The sequence below is a fragment of the Pantherophis guttatus genome, chromosome 7, assembly GCF_059756535.1.
Source record: "Pantherophis guttatus breed Tessera chromosome 7, ASM5975653v1, whole genome shotgun sequence".
NCBI classification, from domain to species: Eukaryota; Metazoa; Chordata; class Lepidosauria; order Squamata; family Colubridae; genus Pantherophis; species Pantherophis guttatus.
Window position 1 is genome coordinate 77,911,033 of NC_142069.1, and position 19,669 is coordinate 77,930,701.

The following is a 19,669-nucleotide window of genomic DNA, read 5'->3' on the forward strand; positions in this document are numbered from 1 at the left end:
GGGAGGTTATCGGTGGCATTACTAAATCGGTGATTTAGTAATGATACTAAATTATCATGCAAAAGGGAACAATTACATACTTGATTGTTTAAGGATCCTCCCTCCAAGTAATTTTCATCTCCAGAGATCTAACAAAAAATACATTAATAGTATGGAATTTCCAGATAGGGAAAAGAAAGAGACAAAATGCACATCATGTTGATAAGGTTATTACTTACAAATACAATTTTGATTTTTCTTTGTGAATATAGTCATGGATAGAAGGATAGCCTGGTCTAGGCTGAAAAAAAAGGGGAGGGAATGTAGTTGCAGGTGCTACAACCTGTCATATAGACTGAATCATTTTGTTACCATAGAAACTCTGGTTGCTATGATGCAGCTCTAAAGCCATCCTTGGTCTTCATGGGAGAACAGCTTGTTCCAACTTGATGCTTCAATATTGCTCATAGCCTCTTCTCCCAAAATACATCTCTCACACGTTGAAATATAAAACATGATTAAAAGCTTATTGACTGAAATGTTGTTCTATGAGTCTTTCAAGTTATTTGTAAAATAATCACTAAAATCTAAAACGTTTTCACTTGACAAAGCATGAGCTTTTGTTTACTTGCAATACATATCAAAAGCTTTCAAACCTAAAGGAATGAATTAATAATTTAAGTACATAGGTAGGGTTCGTGTTATATCAACTTGACAGTTAATTTGTGTCAAAAAATGAAAACTCTGAAATAATAGGCAATTATGAATCTGACTCATAATACACTTTTCCTCAAAAGAGACATTATTTCACTTTAAGTACAGGAAAAAAAGACATTGTAGAAATTTTGGACTTGAGATGAATCTATGAGATTTTCCTCTTTAAAATAAGCAGGCTATATAGAAGACTAACATTTCCCACATTATCTACATTGTGTGTGTTGTCTTGCCATTAAAAATGATTTTTCTTAAAATTACAGAACAGGAAAATGCCATTTTCTTCAATGATTTTCAATGCCACCTTTAATGTTATTCTTTAGTTTATTAAAGGCTTATTTATCCTCCACCCTCATTGGAGATATAGAAGAGAATGCAGTAAACTCTGGCTCTGTTTAGGCTTGAAACCTGATGGGGAATCTGCTTGTAGAAAGCAGGATTCTCACTGGAGACGTGTCCCCTCTAACTTGTGGAGAATGACAGAGATGAGAGGAGCAGAAAATGTGGGGCCTGATCTAGTCATCTCCCCAATACAATTCTTCTTGTGTTGAGAGCTGGAATACCCAAATACAGCTGAAGCGATTACACAAAGCAGCTTTTTCATAGATAAAGGCAAATATCAGAAGGTTCTTCAAAATATTATCTTTTGAAGTTGCCAGCATGTTCAAGAGCCAAGAATTTTTCCTAGTTGTTGCACTTCAATTAATTAACACATACTAGGACATTTCATAGGAAAAGAAAAAAGAGATCTGTAGATATCCCCAGCATTCTCATTCACACACACACACACACACACACACACACACACACACACACACACACCAATTGTCTTATCTATCTTTGAGCTGTAACATTGCCTTCCAACTTGCTAATGGCTTTCTGGTTTGAAAGTTTACAAGATGGGCAACCAAAAGGCAAATATTGAGAAAGAGGATAAAGAAGTCCATTGTGATCTCACGACAGTAGATTTAGCCATAAATCTACTGTTCCACATTCCAAAAAACTTACTTGCATGATCTTAACAGGATTCTTCAAACAGGATATGTTACATGGCAATCCTATGCACACTTATTTGAGCGTTGTTGCCTTCTGTTCAACTTCTGCACAGGGCTGGGCTTCAAGAGATGGGGAAAGGTAACCATTTTCTCACCAAGAAGAGTCATTCCATATGTCACAACCGTTTTATTTTTCCAGATAAATTCCAAACACATCCAGATGTGCATTCATGTATCCGACGATCATTCCAAGGCTTTTGACTAACCAGTTTTTTTTAAAAAACACACAACACTGCTTGGTTTTAAGAAAGCAAGAAATCATTTGGTCGGCTGGACTGTGACCTCATCAGCTGATATGTTCTCCCCAGTGGTCTCCCTGTTTTTGCCTTGTTGCAAAATAAAGACCGAAGGCCCCAGTCTCAGAATCATGCCACTGCCTAGGCATTCATCTCCCTTGTAGAAAACAGCAAACTGGAAGACAGAAGAGTGACAATTTGTACTGTATGAAGCGTGAGGCTGTGATTGAGAAGGGTATGTGTGTGTCACCTGACTACTCAGCTTTTAAACATCCCATATGACGTAGAGCAGGGGTCACCAACCTTTTGGACCTCAGGGACCACTAAATTCATAATTTTAAATCCCGCGGACCACTAATATGATCTGCCTAATGATCAGATGGATGGGCATGGCAAGGTGGTCATGTGACTGGGTGGTCATGTGACTCAATGTCACTCACGTCGAGGGGCGCCTTGCCAGCCTCTACTCGCTACTCCCCGCCTGGGGTCCTTAGGGCCCCAACAGAAAGCAGTTGCTGGAGCTAAGCAGCCACCATGAGAAAGAGTTGGCAAAACAGCTGGCTCAGTTCAAATTGGATCTGACCGAGAAGGAGGCTCAGTAGAAGCAGCTCACTGAGGACTACGAGCATAGGCCTTCCAAGCAGAGGGAAGACCTGCAGGAGTGCAAGGCCAGGTACCGGCGCCTGGAGGCTCAGCGGGCTGAGATGGTCAGCTAGTTCCCGGCCATGACGCTGTCCCACTGGAACGAGGCCCTCCAGCTCTTCGCCCAAAGCCTGTACCATGAGGCTGAAGCAGATCCCAAGTCGGAATTTCTGCCCCCCAACCCACACAAAAAGACCCCGAAGGGGGAGACTCTCTGCAGCAACAGAAACGTTAATTGCATGTATCCGGCCCAGGGGCCGTAGTTTGAGGACCCCTGATTTAGTGCAATATAAAAAATGCAAATAATTTTTCTGAGGACCACCAAAATTTTCTCGTGGACCACTGACCACCAGTTGGTGACCACTGACGTAGAGAATAGGAAGGTGAATTCATGGCTAGCATAATTATTACCATAATTATTAGGTATCTTTCTTAGCCGTGTAAATTGAACTGATAAAAAGTAGCATCTAAGTAAATTATCATAGGATAATTCTTGCATTCAAACAGATTTTTTTTTTTCAGTTCACATGGTAAGGAGAGCTTCCCAAAGAAGTCTGAAATATTGAGTTCATTATAACAATCCAGCAAACCTATCAACAGTGAATCACAACGGGTTATATTCACACATCTTAGAACGAACGCGCTGAATTAAGGAATTCAATGGAGTCTCTCCCTTTTTCCAGCTGCATTATTTCCTTTGTTAAAAATATGCACGATTTAAAATTTGAATTTTCTCACCGTTTTTAAGCAACCGTGATTCAGATATTTCTTAATGCTGAGAATTTTTTTTACCAACTGGGTAGAGCTCTTACATCCTACTCTTTTTCACAGACTCTCGGTTATTTACAGAATCTATTCCACAACGTCAGCTTGCATGACAGGACTTGATAAAGCCTGCAGCTTAACAAGCCCTCTGAATGTTTTTTGCTAATTAATGAAAGCTATCATTCTTCTTCCATTACAGTTGCTATTTTTGCTGTGTTAACTGTGGTGAGAAGGCAACGAAGGGCAGAGAAAGAGTAGAGTTCCACTGTATTTAGTCAAGTAAAGAAGTGTATTTTTTTTCCCCAAAAATTCTCAAATAGCTTTCTCAATGTTTCTCAATCTCACCAACTTGAGAAGATGGGAGGACTTCAAGTCCCAGAATTTTTCTAGCCCGCTTCAGCTGGTTGGGGGAAATTTGGGAGTTGAAGTCCACCTATCTTCAAATTGCTGAGATTGAGAAACAGTTCTAACTGAACATTAGACTACTGAATCTCTCACTCTGTCAAGGACCTAGGAGTACTCATCTCAAATGATCTAAGTGCCAGAGCTCACTGTAACAGCATTGCCAAAAAGGCATTAAGAGTTGTTAACCTAATCTTGCGAAGCTTCTTCTCGGTAACATTGTACTGCTAACTAGGGCATACAAAACCTTTGCTAGACCAATTCTCGAATACAGCTCGTCTGCCTGGAATCCACACTGTATATCGGACATTAATACAATTGAGCAAGTCCAGAGGTATTTCACGAGAAGAGTCCTCCACTCCTCTGCTCACAACAGAATCCCTTATGCCACCAGACTTCAAATTTTGGGCTTGGACAATCTAGAACTACACCGCCTACGGTCTGACCTAAGCGTAGTACACAAAATTATCTGCTACACCGTCCTACCTGTCAATGACTACTTCAGCTTCAACTGCAGTAATACATGGGCAAACAATAGATACAAACTAAAGGTAAACCGCTCCAAACTCGACTACAGAAAATACGACTTCAGCAACAGAGTGGTCAATGCCTGGAATGCACTACCTGACTCTGTGGTTTCATCCCCAAACCCCCAAAACTTTAACCTTAGACTGTCTACTGTTGACCTCACCCCATTCCTAAGAGGTCTGTAAGGGGGGTGCATAAGCACACCAGGGTGCCTATTGTCCCTGTCCTACTGTCCCCATTTATTCGTACTCATTTCCTGTGTTCATGTCCATGTTTATATTTATATCTGTTTTCTTGTACATGTTTGACAAACTAAATAAATAAATAAAATAAATCTTAACCAGGAAAAAAAAGTGGATCATCTTATCCAGGATAAATGTAGACAGAGCAGGCTTGCCTTCCCACCACACCTTTGCTGAGATCCATAGATCATATCAGATATCTTCTGCACATATTCTATTCCATTTCCTTCAATACTATTAACAATGTTTTTCTTGGAGAATAAATGAGGCCTCCTTGCAAGTAAATACCTATAGGTATAGCTTAATATAGCTTAATTTCCCTCATTATTACCATTGCTAGCGGACAAACGCAATACAGATGTTTATAAAACCTTCCTCTCGGTGTTGAGAATCAAACAAAACTCAAGGGAAAATTATTATGAATCACGCCAGCCGTGTTGGATCATGTTCAAACATTCAGCTGTTAATAGTAACGTATAGAACCAAGATTCCTGCTGAGATTTTCTACTCGCTCATATGTAATTGTTTAATAAATCAACCAATAATATGTATGAACAAACTGTCCAGTTATACAGTGCGTGGACAAAATCTGCTTCATACTTTGCTATTCAATTTATCTGTTCAAAAGTGCAACTGAGTGTATTTACAGGGAAATACGTCCTGCGAGGATTAGAAAATTTAAGATAATCACAGAGAAGAAGGCTCAGCACATACCTGCCCTGCTGTAAGATCCCTTATTGGCTTAGACAGAGTCAACCATACTGATCCATCTTGATTTAGGGTTAATGTACAAGGTACTAGGAATAAAAAAAAACAGCCGTTAAGTGATTGACTTTTATGGATTTGATTTGATTGCCCAGCTACATAACTTAGGCTGGCTCACATAATTAAACAATCAAACCACCAGAATTAAATACAGAATTTAGAAAATACCCTTTACAAACACATAAACCCCAATTAAAACCAGAAATTAAAACTTCAGAACCTGTGTTCTCAGCCAATGGTATTTGTAATCTGAGCAAATAACATGTTTCCTTCTATAAACATATCCTGTAAATATTTCCTTCTATAAATGCCCTCTATCTGTGCCATGTGTGCCACCAAGATCTTCCCATTAACAAAGACTAGTCACCTAGCGCCATCAAGTGTTGGAAGCGGAAATTGCACTCCATCATTTTGTTCTGAATGAGTTCTGCAGGAGGTTCCTCAGCAATCCAATGCACTCTGCTTGTCCGTAAAAGATCTCTGTAAAGTGCAGGGTGATCCCTGCAGGGAGCCTTCAGAAGGATGCAAAAATTTTAATTTACAACTGAGCCTCTCAGTACTATATATAGATAAAATTAGCAACAGGTAAAAGGAAACAAAAATTCAAAGTTAAATTGGAAGGCAAAATAAAACTTCTGCTTTGAGAGTGGAGGTAAAAACATCAATCATTAGGTCCTCTTTCTATCACAGCGATGATAAATGCAATCTTTATTGCATTCGTTTTCAACAATCTGGGAAGAATGCTCATTTTATTTGTTTTATAAAGGGGAGACCATAGGAAATATCACAGGGTGGTTTGATGGAACGCTGAGGCGGGCAAATTTAATATTACTTACCATTTTCCAAAAGGCAATGCTAAACTTGACCTACCGTATAGTAAGCTATATACCATATAGAACCAGCTGGCCAGGATTTCTATTTTTTCCCTTTCGATTTCTTCTCTCTTTATTTGAACTATCTTAAAACTATCTGAAGCCTTTTATATAATTAGACCTTTATGGGCTCCGCCTTCCAAAATAAGGGAAGTAGTCTGCTAATTTTCAATAGCCATGTTGTTGGCTGCTAGTAAGATGATCACAGGGGTCTCCAATAGCTATTCGGGACCACAGGCCCCAGGGTGCTGAGCCCTCATGGGTCATACAGTAATTTATTGAAACTAACAGGCTTATACAGTTAAACTAGATCAGTGTTTCTCAATCTTAGCAACTTTATGACACATGGACTTCAATTCACACAATTTTGAGAATTGAAGTCCAAAGTTGCCAAGATCACAAAACATTGCACTATATACTGGTAACTGTTATGGAATGTTTTGTTTCCTGCACAAAGCAAGAAAGGTTGGGCCTAAAACCTAACCATGGTTTGTTTTAACCATAATTAGCTTATACGTAGCTAAAGCTATGAAAGTAACATGAACAAGAAATTATGTTTTTGCACAGGTAGATATTAATCTTAAGTGAGTGCTATAGCTCCAAAATGTCATCATTTAAAGGGCCAAAAAAGAACAAAAGCACTGCTACAAGAGTGGAGACACTGCTCCCCATATAAATTTAGGCTTAAAGGAGCATATTAAGTATAGGTAGTTCTCATTTAGCGACTTCAGTTAGTAACGGCAACTCCATTGTTAAGCGAAGCAGTTATTAAGCAATGCACAACTGCACCTACGATCTTACTTCCACCTTTCTTTGCCTTACAATCCGCATAAATGCAAGAATTGGACATAAAGTTACTGTTTCATCATTGGCGTAATTGCAAAGTTGCTATGTGAGGACTACTTGTGTATCCTTACCCCATCCATGGGAATAGGGAAATATTGATGAAAGAGGCAGCAAGTGGACAGTTTCAGCATGTCCATCAAGGTGCTGCTGCTTGCTCAGCCCCTCCCAGTGCTGCTATCACATTGTGTGACCCTTGATACAATAATCGAAATCTCACAGCAGTTTCCACCCTCACAAATGGGCATCTATTACCCTTTGATAAGGGGAAGAGAGAAGCAGGAATCTAAGGATGCACTGTACAAATCAGCCCTTCCAAACTGCGACAGGAACCATCACTAACAATAGAACTATGGCATCAGGATGATGGTTTGACTTAAAGATGAAACACTTAGGATGAAGGCATGCTTCTTTTAAAGTGAAGCTCAACAGTCTGATCATTTCTTTCATTGCTTGCCGTTTATTGCATACTTTGTGCCAAAGTCCTTTTCAATTTTCTGTTGATCAAAAGCTAGTTTGAACAGGATGTAAAGAAACTTCTCGACACCCGGTTGACTTAACAGCTTTGGTTTTTCTTTTGTATGCAAAAGCCAAGAATCTTGGGCCAGTAATAACCACATTCTTTTAGGCAGCAATCACAAACGGTACAAATGCAAGCAAACTTACCACAAAAACTTCCCCAGAGGCAATGTTTTTATCTACAACAAACCATGCATTACTGCCGATTCTGAGCTTAGCTCTCTGGCCAAACGTATATAAGAAGCAACCTAAGAAAAGCAAGATACATATTTTAAAATATAACCCACAGATATGTTGAAAACAAAAGGGAAAGAAAAGATTAAGAATACCAGCTGTTTAGTCAAGAGGCAAAATGCAGAAAAGAAACACACAACTACTGAATGTATGGTTGACATTTAAACTCATGTTTAACAGTCTCATCCTAACCAACATCCCAATAAAGGGGCAGGTCTTTGATTATGCTGTTGCAACCAGTATGTGGTCCCTTACCCTCTTCCCTCTGGTCCTCCAAACTCTATGATTCTAAATGCTATCATCCAAGCTGGCTAGGAATGAGATTTGTATCTTGAACAAGCTGAATAAGATCAATTACAAGTTAGTACCTACGACTCTGGAGCAGTATTTATTAACAAAAGCACCAAAAAAAGGAAACAGAAAATTAGGTATCAGGTATCAAGTATAAGCTTACTCTGTGAAAATGCTATTAACTACAACAGGATTTTCTGTATTTCATCGGGGAAAAATAGAATTCCAGCAAGCACACATTACAGATTAAAATAATCTGCCAAGAGTTTATATAGATTAATTTCCCTAAAAAACAGAATGTATGGTTGAAATTTAAACTCATTATGCTTAAGAATCAATGTAACAGCTTCATCCTAACCAATATCTCATCTCTAAACCGATTCCAATGTGACTTACTTCCAAGTTCCAATAACACTAGCAAAAAGTAGCTCAAAGTACTTTTAACTCTCTCAATATGCATCGAAATGAAGGGGACACAACTTGTCTTAAGCGGGTAGGCCCCCAATGGTGCTGGAAGTCAACAATCCACAAACGAGCTTAGGTTGGGCAAAGGTAATTTTCGTAAAAGATGTAATAGAAATTTCGGAACATGAGAATGAGTTCTGAATATAATCAGCACTCTTAACCAACAATTACCTCAGTGTAGAATTGCAGCCAGATGTGTTTAAAATAATATATATTAACATGTTAGGCTTTGGTAATTACACAAGCACAAGAATGTGAATGCTGATTGATTGGATTTATAAACTGCTCCGTTGTAATACAATCATCAGCAATATATCTCTGGCAGGTTTTCTGAAATACTCCTAGACAGCAGTCACTGTTTTTTCCAACAACAACTTATTAGCCATCAATAATAATACTGATAATAACAATAGTAATTCAAATAATATAATTAAAATATAGCTAAAATAATTGTTCTGGAAAGTTGTCTACCAAAAGGAGCCTGGAAAGCTCTATTGAGCTTTCAGAGGCATTGCCTCTGAAACTGATCTTTCCTTTCCTTTCCTTTCCTTTCCTTTCCTTTCCTTTCCTTTCCTTTCCTTTCCTTTCCTTTCCTTTCCTTTCCTTCCCTCTCCTCTCCTCTCCCTTCCCTTTCCTTTCCCTCTTTTCTCCCCACCTCTCTCAAAAGATCTGCAGTCAAATAAGATGTCAGATGTCAAAGAAACCACACAACATCTTCTCCCAATGTCCAGGCTTAGTTTAACCCATCTCCTCTCCCACTTGGACTGATCAAAATTCCAGGCGCCATCCTATGGAATCTCTTTCCATATGCAAACCACCTCCTCGAACCCCCCAGGCCAAGCCGAGTAATTATTACTCCTCCTATCTCCCTGAAAAAACATTATTCTCCCCTTACAAGTCTGGTCTAATTTTCAGCATTAATAGATTCCTTTCTTAAGTATGTTTATGTTTAGCCTGCTTTACACCTTTTATTTTTAAGGAGATTAAAGGATCCACATTTTGTTCACTTTATAAAATCCCACTTCCTTAGACAGTATCACCTAATAAAAACAGTAACCAAATGTTTAGTAACTCGCCACTTAGTTCGAAGCTTTTGTGGCCAGATGTTTTTAACAAGAGGATATTGTAGGGGCTTGGGTTTCCAAATTCATTCGAATCCATTGCCAGGTAATAGCATTAGCACTTAGACGTACCACTTCACACTGCTTTACGGCCCTCTCTAAGCGGTTTACAGAGTCATCATATTGCCCCCAACAATCTGGGTCCTCAATTTACCCACCTCGGAAGGATGGAGGGCTGAGTCAACCTTGAGCCTGGTGGGAATTGAACTGCCAAACTGCTCGCAGCTGGCAATTAGCAGAAGTAGCCTGCAATACTGCACTCTAACACTGAGCCATCATGGCTGAAGGTGATGAGACAGTTTGGGGAAAACTAAAGATTTACTGAGTTTTATGTTGCTAAATTCGGGGGGGGAGGGGTGTTAATGTAGAGATCTTTATATTTCACATCATTTAATAGGAACTGAATGAAAAAACACTTGCTCACCCTTATGTCTTCCAAGAATTTTGCCATCTTCAATGGAGACAAAATTTCCTGGACGTGGTTGCAGATACTACAAGGGGGGAAAAACATCCTCTCAATTTAAATTCCATTTAAAAGTAATAACTTTGAAAGTAATAATAAAATAAAATGTACACGTGTTCATAAAAATTGTGAATCAGTAATTTCTCACCTCAAGGAGGAACTCTGAAAAATCCCTTTTACCAACAAAACAGAGGCCCATGCTCTAAAATAAAACACAATTGATGGTCATCCTTTAGGGATTTGGAAAATTCAAATAATGGCACTTTATATCTATCTATTCCCACCTACAAATCCACCTATCTAGAAACAGGCTAGATGCACAAATAATCTTTAAAAAAATATAGTGAACTTTAGAGGAAAAATAAACAATATGAAATGCCGACAGCTCATAGAAAAATATGTGTTCATCAGAAGACTATCCTACTTGGCTGCAATGAAAGCTAGAAGAACTAATTCCTGTCTTAGAAACGATCAAAAGCACTAAAATGGCACAATTGGTAATTTTATCCAGAAACATGATCAATCAAAAGAACAGCTTTTGGTCATTTCCAGATTGCAAAGGCGTCTAAACTAATGTTTTTCAAACTTGGCGATTGATGGCTGGGGAATTTTTGTTGTAATCCACACATCTTAATCAGAGGTGGGCTTCAAAAATTTTAGCAAGGGGTTCTTTGCCCAGTTGCTGGGTGGGCGTGGCCATGGTGGGTGTGGCCTAGTTGGCCTCCTGCACCATGGTGGGCGGGGGTGTTTTTGCCCTCCCCAGGCTCCAGAGGCTTTCTTTGAGCCTCCGGGAGGGCAAAAACGGCCTCCCCAGGCCCCGGAGGCCCTTCCCAAACTTCCGGTAGGCCCATTTTTTTGCCCTCCCCGAGCCTCCGTGCACGCCCTGCACTTACCTGCATCCAAAACGGGCCGCGTGGGGACTCCTGGAGGGATGGGGTGGGCGGGGCGGGGCGGGGCCAGCCAGGAGTGGGATTTGGGGGTTTTCCGAACTGCACAGAATCTTAGCTAGAGGTTCTCCCAAACCCCTGCGAACCCCCAGCAGCAAACCCCTGATCTTAATGGAAGAGTAGCTCTTCCACATATGGACCAGGCTTCAGGGGAACACTATGAAGTATGAAGAGGAAAATGAATGTGTAAGATTGAGAAACACTGCTCTAAGTTATAATGATAGATCCCCCCCTTATAATGATTGAGTTCTTTGAGTAGGAAATGTTACCATGCCTCTTTTTTTTTCAACACATGATAAAGCTGATGTTCTGCAGCTATCTTCTTCACAAAGTCTTTTGTTAAGTCTCCAAGAGGAAAAATCGTTTTCTGCAAAGCTTCTTGAGAAATTTGACTGAGGAAGAATGTTTGGTCTTTATTGTGATCAGCTCCCTGAAGAAGTTTGACAGCTGCAAGAGGAAAATTTGGTTCGATTCTTTAAATCACAGAAAATAGTAACATGGCAGAAAACAATAAAACAAGCCAACATACTATGCAGTTAATACTATATACCAAGAAAGCTGAAGTAACAAATAAAAAATGTGATTTTGTTTCAAAGAATATTCAGTAAAGAGGCTCTTGATTATGATACGGTATCTTTGATATCAAGATGATGATATATAATGTGATATGATACTTTGATATATAATCAATATGATATATGATATACTACTTTAAATCCAATGCAGATGATTTTTTAACCATTTTCTTTCTGCAAAAATGTAACATCAATTAGCTGTTTTCTTCATCTTATTTTCCAGTTTTAATCTAAGAGTTTTGCAGACAAGGCGCCTACTACTAACCATTCATTTCATTATACTAATTGATGCTAGAGATGCTTTTTCAAGAGGCAACTGGACTTTCTTGTTTTTCTTTGAAGACGTTTTGCTTCTCATCCAAGAAGCTTCTTCAGCTCTGACTGGATGGTGGGGAATGGAAGGATTTATATTCCTTTCAGGCAGCTGGTCATTTGCATTCTTCTAGAGCAGAGGTCTGCAACCTTAAGCACTCAAAGGGCCATTTGGACCCGTTTCCCACAGAAAAGAAAACATCGGGAGCCACAAAACCTGGGTGGGCGTGGTCAACTCGATGTCACTCACTTCCACCAGTCACATGACACACACACCGCGATGCCTACCCAGCCGGTCATTAGGGCAGAGAACCAGTTGTTAAAAACACCGGGAACCACAAAACCCTTTTGACATTTCTCTCCCTCCCCTCCCTCCCCCCCTCTCTGTATCTCTTTATGTCTCTCTCTCTCCCCCTCTCTCTGTATCTCTCTGTCTCTGCCCTGGCTGCTTCTCCATCACCTGCCGTCGCCCTTACCTTCTCAGGCCAGGCAAGGAGTGACTGGTAGGGGAGGGCAAGGGGTGGGGCCAGCCAGTGGTGGGATCACCAGACAAGGAGCCACAGCAGAGGGCCCAAAGAGCCGCATGTGGCTCTAGAGTCACAGGTTGCTGACCTCTGCTCTAGAGAGTCATTGAGGCCACTTGGAGGTTTATCTGTGTCCTCAGGGTCACCTGAGTAGTGCAAATGGGTGTGGAGCCTTCTTGGCTGAAGGATGTTTTTCTGCCCTGTGTCCCTTCACTGTTGAAGATAGGCACAGGCTGTTGGGGATGAGTCTGTGTTGTCTGCATTTCAAACTGAAGTGTAAATGATTCCTGTAATCTGCCATTTTTTTCTGGAAATCTGTTTGAAGCTTCTTGTATGTGAAGTGAAATGTCGTCAAAGAAAAACAAGGAAGTCCAGTTGCCTTCTGAAAAAGCATCTTTGGGACAACCATGACCTGGATGACTGAGAATTGATGCTTTAAACAGTGGAGCACTTACTGTTTCTTATTTCAAATCTATTTCTGAATAGTCCTCGTGCTTCTTGTTTGTATTTTTGATGAAAAACTTCATTATCCTCCAGGGAGGTCCTCGCATAGTGTCCAGTTGCTATTGCATCAGCTCCTGGTATGATTTTGAAAAAATAAAGGCAAATTAGATACTATTATTTTAGCAAGACGTCTAATATATTTCCCGACTTTTGTTTTTATGATATTCCTCATATTGATATTTCTCAATATCCCTGATATTTCTGTACCTGTCCCACTTTGGTCAGGAGGAAACATCACTGAATTCAGTAATGCTTTCTCTGAATACAAAAGTGTAAGACTACGCCTTCAATTAAGACACAGATTGATCTGAAAAGCCAGATCTTGATACGCTGTAAAAAGATTGTATGCAAAATTGGGACTGATTTTTAGGTTTATTCCACATCTTCATTTTTCAGAAAGGAAAACACCACTGAAAGTAGAACTTACCAATGTTATTCATAGCATAGTGTAGGAAATAATTGAATTTGATGTTTTTATTACATATAATATCAGGATTAGGCGTCCGTCCAACTTCATATTCATTTAAAAGGTAGCTGTAGGTAAGGGGGAAAAAAACATTAAAATGATTATGAGTTTTTGGAAATGCAGAAGCATGTTTACTGCTCCATCAAGAATCCCAATTACTTGATATAAAGCTAAACACCTGAATCATATCAAATTCATCAGAAGTAGCTGATCAGCATAGAGAATACTCTTTGCCCTGACCAGATTTTACTGAAGTTGTTTCAGTTTATAATTAGCTCATTTTAATCATTTAAAAATGACATGGCTGAAAAAAGGATTGATTTATAGTAGTATTTTTCAAATGACCCTGGGATGCTGCAACCATCATAAATATATGCAGTTCCTATATGCCCAAATTTTAACCATGTGATCAAGTGGATGCTGTGACAGTCATAAGTGTGAGGACTGGCTATAATTTTTTCCCAATGCTGTTGTAATTTCAAACAGTTACTAAATGAATGGTTGTAAGTCAAGGAGTAGCCATATACGATAAATAGGAAATGGTGAATTACTTCCATATTATCCCCAAGAAAACCATGTGGCTGTGTTGTAGTCATCAGAAGTTAAATTCAACTCAGCGAAGTCTGTATCTTTAATTTATCATTTGTAGCTCTTCCAATAAGCTTCCTTTGGGTCCATAGAGGATTGTTTTTACTTGTAGAAGCAAAGAAGTTTTATTAGACTTCAGAATGTTCTAAAATTGGGCCATTTTTCATATATACTTTCTTAACCAAAGCATAGAGCAGTGATGGCTAACTTTTTTGCCATCGCGTGCCAGGAGCGGGGGAGTGCGGGGGGATCTCGCGTGTGCATGCCCACACCCATAATTCTTTGCATCCTGCCCTGCGCATGTGCACCCGACTCCCCCGCGCTCCCCCTGCTCCTGCCACATGATGACACGGTGGGCCCGATAGGCCCGTTTTTCTCTCTCCCCAGGCTCCAGAGGTTTTCTAGGAGCCTGGGGAGGGCAGAAACTGCCTCCCCCCCCCAGGCCTTCTGAGGCCACAAACGGGCCGTTTCCTGCCTCCGCAGGGCCTCTGGGGGGTGGGGAAGGCCATTTTCGCCCTTCCCAGGCTTCTAGAAAGTCTCTAGAACCTGAGGAGAGAGAAAAACAGGCCTTCCCCACCACCACCCCCGAGGCCATCCGGAGGCAGGAAACAGCCTGTTTCCCTACTTCCGGTGGGCCTAGAAGGCCCGAAAATCAACTGGCCAGCGTGCGCATGCGCACCGGACCTGAGTTCGTGTGACCACCAATACGGCTACACGTGCCACCTGTGGCACGCGTGCCATAGGTTCGCCATCACGGGCATAGAGCATTGATGCTTTGCTAGATTATAAAAAGCAGTAGAGGAGAGAAGAGCTAGTCAAGGAAGCTTGCAAAGCCTACATAGGAAACCCATTCTCTTTATTTCTCTTATTAATCTTCCCAGTCACACAAAGCTAAGAGCCTGGTGGCGCAGCAGACTGATAGCATTGTGATCAACACCAGCTGCCTGCAATTACTGCAAGTTCGAATCTCCCCAGGCTCAAGGTTGACTCAGCCTTCCATCCTTTCTAAGGTAGGTAAATTGAGGACCCAGTTTGTGGGGGCAATAAGCTGACTTTGTATAACTATACAAAAGTATGAAGGCTATTGCTTAACGCATTGTAAGCCACCCTGAGTCTCCGGAGAAGGGCGGCATATAAATCAAATTAAAAAAAAAAAAAAAGCTTTCTTTCAGCAAAAGATTTATGAAAATTCTCTTACCTAAACACTTCATTCCAATATTCTTTAACATAGGAAACTTGGCGAAATGGAATATTGAGTATCTGACATACTTTATAGGCATCTTCACAATCTTGATTGCCTTGACAAATTCCCTTTTCATCCACTAAATCCCAGTTGTTCATGAATACCCCAGTCACATCATATCCTGCTCAGATGGGGAAAGTAAGAAATGAGAAAGTATAAGTGACAATACTATACAAGAAAATTTAACATACTGTGGATATCCTTACAAATAATGTTCAATCTTTCCCTTTTAAAAAGTGTTTGAATCATCAATGGCAAAAACTCATATCTCCTACACTTTATCCAGTTTTGGATAACTGTGACTGTGCTAATATAAAATATACTATTCCCAGAATAGTAAATTGTGGACATGACAAGTAGAAAATCTTCATTCTAGCTAGGTGTGTCAAAACATGTAGGCAATAATGGACTGAATAGCTCAGACTAAATGTTTGGATGGAAGATCACTATGAGAGTCCAGGGTTGCAGGAAGGGCCGAGAAGCTTAAAAAATGTGCTTCAAAAGATAGCAAGGGCAAAGCATTTTGAATACACGTAGTCCTCGACTTACAACAATTCATTTAGTGACCTTTCAAAGTTACAACAGCAATGAAAGAAGTGAGTTATGATCTCTTTTTCACTCTTACGACCATTGTGGCATCGCCCATGGTCACGTGATCAAAATTAGGACATTTGGCAACTGATATTTAGGCCACTTGCAGGGTCCCGGAGTTATGCGATCCCCTTTTGCAACCTTCTGATAAGCAAAGTCAACAGGGGAAGCCAGATTCACTTAACAACCATGTTACTAATTTAATTGCAATTAACTTAACAATTGTGGCAAGAAAGGTCGTAAAACGGGGCAAAACTCAGTTAACAAACGTCTCACTTAACAACAGAAATTTGGAGCTGGATTGTGGTTGTATGTTGAGGACTGCCGGCTGCCTGCAATTTGGCAGTTCGAATCTCAGCAGGCTCAAGGTTGACTCAGCCTTCCATCTTTCCGAGGTCAGTGTGAGGGGAAAATAATGGGCAGGGGAATTTGGGGAGGTGAGATGGGTTCAATACTGACATAAATTGCCTGATGCAAGTATAAAAGAAAATTTGTAATCAGCATGTGCACTTGATGAAATGGTAGCGGACATGGACACAGTAGTTCCCTATGTGCCAAAATGATTGGGGGGGGGGGGGCTGAGGCTGTGGAAAAAGAGGAAGTGTATGCAATGTTATGTAATTGCCTACAATTACATAAACAAAGTATGTAATAAAGCAAAGGCTTTATGTTTGCTATGTTTTAAATTCTAATAAACCCCTGAATCCCAAAGTGAGACTTTTGTGGTGTGCTGTCTGTTCAACTATTATTAAGCGCAGCTATGTTCATAATTTGGACCTAGATTGTTGTGGGGCAATATGCTGACTCTGTAAACCGTTTAGAGAGAGCTGTAAAGCACCATGAAGCGGTATATTTTTAGAATAGAATAACGAAGTTGGAAGGGACCTTGGAGGTCTTCTAGTCCAACCCCCTGCTTAGGCAGGAAACCCTACACCACTTCAGACAAATGGTTATCCAACATCTCCTTAAAAACTTCCAGTGTTGGAGCAGTCACAATTTCTGGTGGCAAGTTGTTCCACTGATTAATTGTTCCAAGTGTCAGGAAGTTTCTCCTTAGTTCTAAGTTGCTTCTCTCCTTGATTAGTTTCCACCCATTGCTTCTTGTCCTGCCCTCAGGTGCTTTGGAGAAGAGTTTGACTGCCTCTTCTTTGTGGCAGCCCCCGAGATATTGGAACAATGCTATCATGTCAGCCACATATAGGTGTAAATCAGGGGTGGGCAACTGTGGCCCTTTTACAACCTGTGGACTTCAACTCCCAGAATTCCTGAGACAGCCAAGCTGTCTCAGGAATTCTGGGAGTTGAAGTCCACAGGTTGTAAAAGGGCCACAGTTGCCCACCCCTGGTGTAAGTGCTAGTGCTATTGCTACAGTCCTTCCCTCAGGATTCGCCCACCTGAGGTTAACTACGACCCCCTCTCAAAGGCCTTCGCAAGGGGGATGCCGGGAGTTGTAGTCTCCATATACCGGAACGGAAGTTCTACAAAGCTCGGATGGATGAGGGGGGAGTTAAAGGAGGCCGTAAAGGAAATACGGGGCCGGCTGCTTTCTGCCCCCTCCGTTCTCCGCTCAGGGAAGCCTCACCTTTCCGCCTCAGCAGCAGAGCCGCCACGGCGCTGTCCACCCCGCCAGACATGGCGCACACCACGTGCCGACGAGCGGCCCCCATCATGGTCTGGCTTCGCTGCTTCGAGAGCCGGCCGCGCTTCTTTTTCCCCGACCGCGGCCCCAACCGTCACCTGAAGCGGGGCAGAGGCAGGACGGGGCCCGTCTGTGGGCGGAGCTGAGCTCACAAAAGGCCGGGGAAAGCGGCCTTCTCCTCCGCTCTCCCTCGGGAGGAGGGCCGACTGTGGGAGGAGGGCCTTTCCTGGCCTTTTATCTTTGGGTGAGGAAGAGGATGGAAGCTCGAGTCCTGCCTTTTTTTTGGATTCACCTCAGGCGGAGGAATGGGAGCAACCGCTGGAGGACACCCGTGTGCACGTGTGCGCGCACCTTCCGAGTCAGGGATGGTTCCTGGCGGCCTTAGGAAGATTTTGCAGCTGTTTTTGCCATCGATTGCTTTTCGGGTCTGAGAGAAAGGGACTGGGTCTCCCCGGTCTCGAACCAGAGGCCTTAACCGCTCGCTGTAGCAGACTGGGCCGGTGCAGATTCGCTAAACCTGTTTTGGGATCGCTCGTTTTGAATAGGTTGCTGCTGTTCTGCCAATATGAAGCTTAACAACTTCAGAAATTGTGGGCGCTTCGTCACTGGAGGTTTTTAAGAAACTTGTCTGCAGGGTATCCTGCTTCAATAGAGGGATGGACTAGATGACCACCAAGGTCCCTTCCATTCTATTCTATTCCACTTCATTCCCGTTCCATTATATTACATTATATTCCCATTCCATTATATTCCCAGATTGTTGGGGAAAATATGCTATTTAGTATCCTGTCTTTGCTGTAAGCCGCCCAGAGTCCTCGGAGAGTGGGCGGCATAGAAATATGAATAATAAAAAGTAAAAAAATATTTTACACCAAGGCAAATTCTATACTTTTATGAACCATTCCTTAAACCAGGGATCTCCAACCTTGGGCACTTTTAAGACTTGTGGACTTCAGTTCTCAGAATTCTGGGAATTGAAGTCCACAAGTCTTAAAAGTGCCCAAGGTTTGGAGACCCCTGCCTTAAACCATTATTTTTCCTACTTAGCAACTTGAAGAAGTGTGGCCTTCAAATCCCAGAATTTCCCTACTTTGCATGCTGGCTGGGGTATTCTAGGAATTGAAATCCACACATCAAGTTGCCAAGTTTGAAAAACACTACCTTAAACAGAGGTACTTTTTTTTATTCTTAAGACTATACTATCTTGTTAGTTGATGATTCCCATATTATTCTTGGATAACCATCTTAAGGAACTTATGTAAAGACAGGTCACCTGACCTTTCTTAAAATGATAAACGCTGGATAAGAATTCCCTTTTCCCACTTGCAGTTAGCCTTAATGTAAATGTGCCATGTTTCCTTTTTTTTCTCGTTACTTAATGATTTTTCATTCCTTTTATCAGAAGTGGGTTCAGCCTGGTGCTTTATAACTACTTGAAGTTGGTGCAGGTGTGACCTATGGTCCCTGACCTCTACAGCCACCCTCACCTGGGCATCAAGAGAGCCTCCATCTTTCCTACTAGCCTTTTCCACTGTGTCCAACACATTTCCAAGTCAGTTCCTAGCTCAACGTGTTTTAATGTATCCCTATGAATGAGTGATGGGAGGCCATGCAGTGAAATGGGAAATCTTATTTTGCTGGGCAGCTACCCTGATATCACTGACAGGTGTGGGAGAGCAGCATAACAATCTGAACTGGTAGAAAATGACAATTCTCCTGCATCCGAACCTATGCTTGATTTGTCAGTGAGCAAATCTTCAGATGATCCCATGCTATTTGAATAAATCATGTTGGAAGAACTAGGCAATCCCCCCCTCTCCCCAATGCAGGCTGGAGAATTTGGAGAGGAAGGGATCACGAGAGTTGAGAATACATTGACAATACAGTTGAGAAAGGAATGCAGATTCCGAAGCGGAGAGCCACAAGTGCATAGTCAAACAGGTATATTTCGTATTGTGTGCCAACTTGCTGTTTAATCATCTCTTCTTGTCCAATCTCTGCTCTTGTGAAGGGTGGGGAGAGAAAAATGGGTCAAGCACAGCAGATTGCCTACCAAAATTGTGTTTTTTTAAAAAAAAAATCCCTTCAAAAAGCAGAGCAATGACTAAACAGTATTATTTTATATTATCATTTCTTTCTTTTTG

General features: G+C 41.2%; 1 protein-coding gene across 2 annotated transcripts; it reads right to left on the reverse strand.

The window, feature by feature from the left end:
• Window positions 1-1,860: 1,860 nt before the first annotated feature.
• On the reverse strand, window positions 1,861-17,992 carry TRMU (tRNA mitochondrial 2-thiouridylase). 2 transcript variants are annotated; one of them, XM_034442073.3, is made up of 11 exons: window positions 17,469-17,992; window positions 15,251-15,416; window positions 13,426-13,532; window positions 12,950-13,072; window positions 11,358-11,530; window positions 10,285-10,338; window positions 10,098-10,164; window positions 7,710-7,810; window positions 5,696-5,840; window positions 5,278-5,360; window positions 1,861-2,159 (listed from the first exon to the last, which is right to left on the reverse strand). In XM_034442073.3, the coding sequence occupies exons 1-11, from the start codon at window positions 17,554-17,556 to the stop codon at window positions 2,007-2,009; spliced, it is 1,260 nt and encodes a 419-aa protein (XP_034297964.2). In that variant the 5' UTR covers window positions 17,557-17,992; the 3' UTR covers window positions 1,861-2,006. The 2 variants fall into 2 exon arrangements, with proteins under 2 accessions (XP_034297964.2, XP_034297965.1); XM_034442074.2 differs by lacking the exon at window positions 15,251-15,416 and having other exon boundaries at window positions 17,469-17,794.
• Window positions 17,993-19,669: the final 1,677 nt, after the last annotated feature.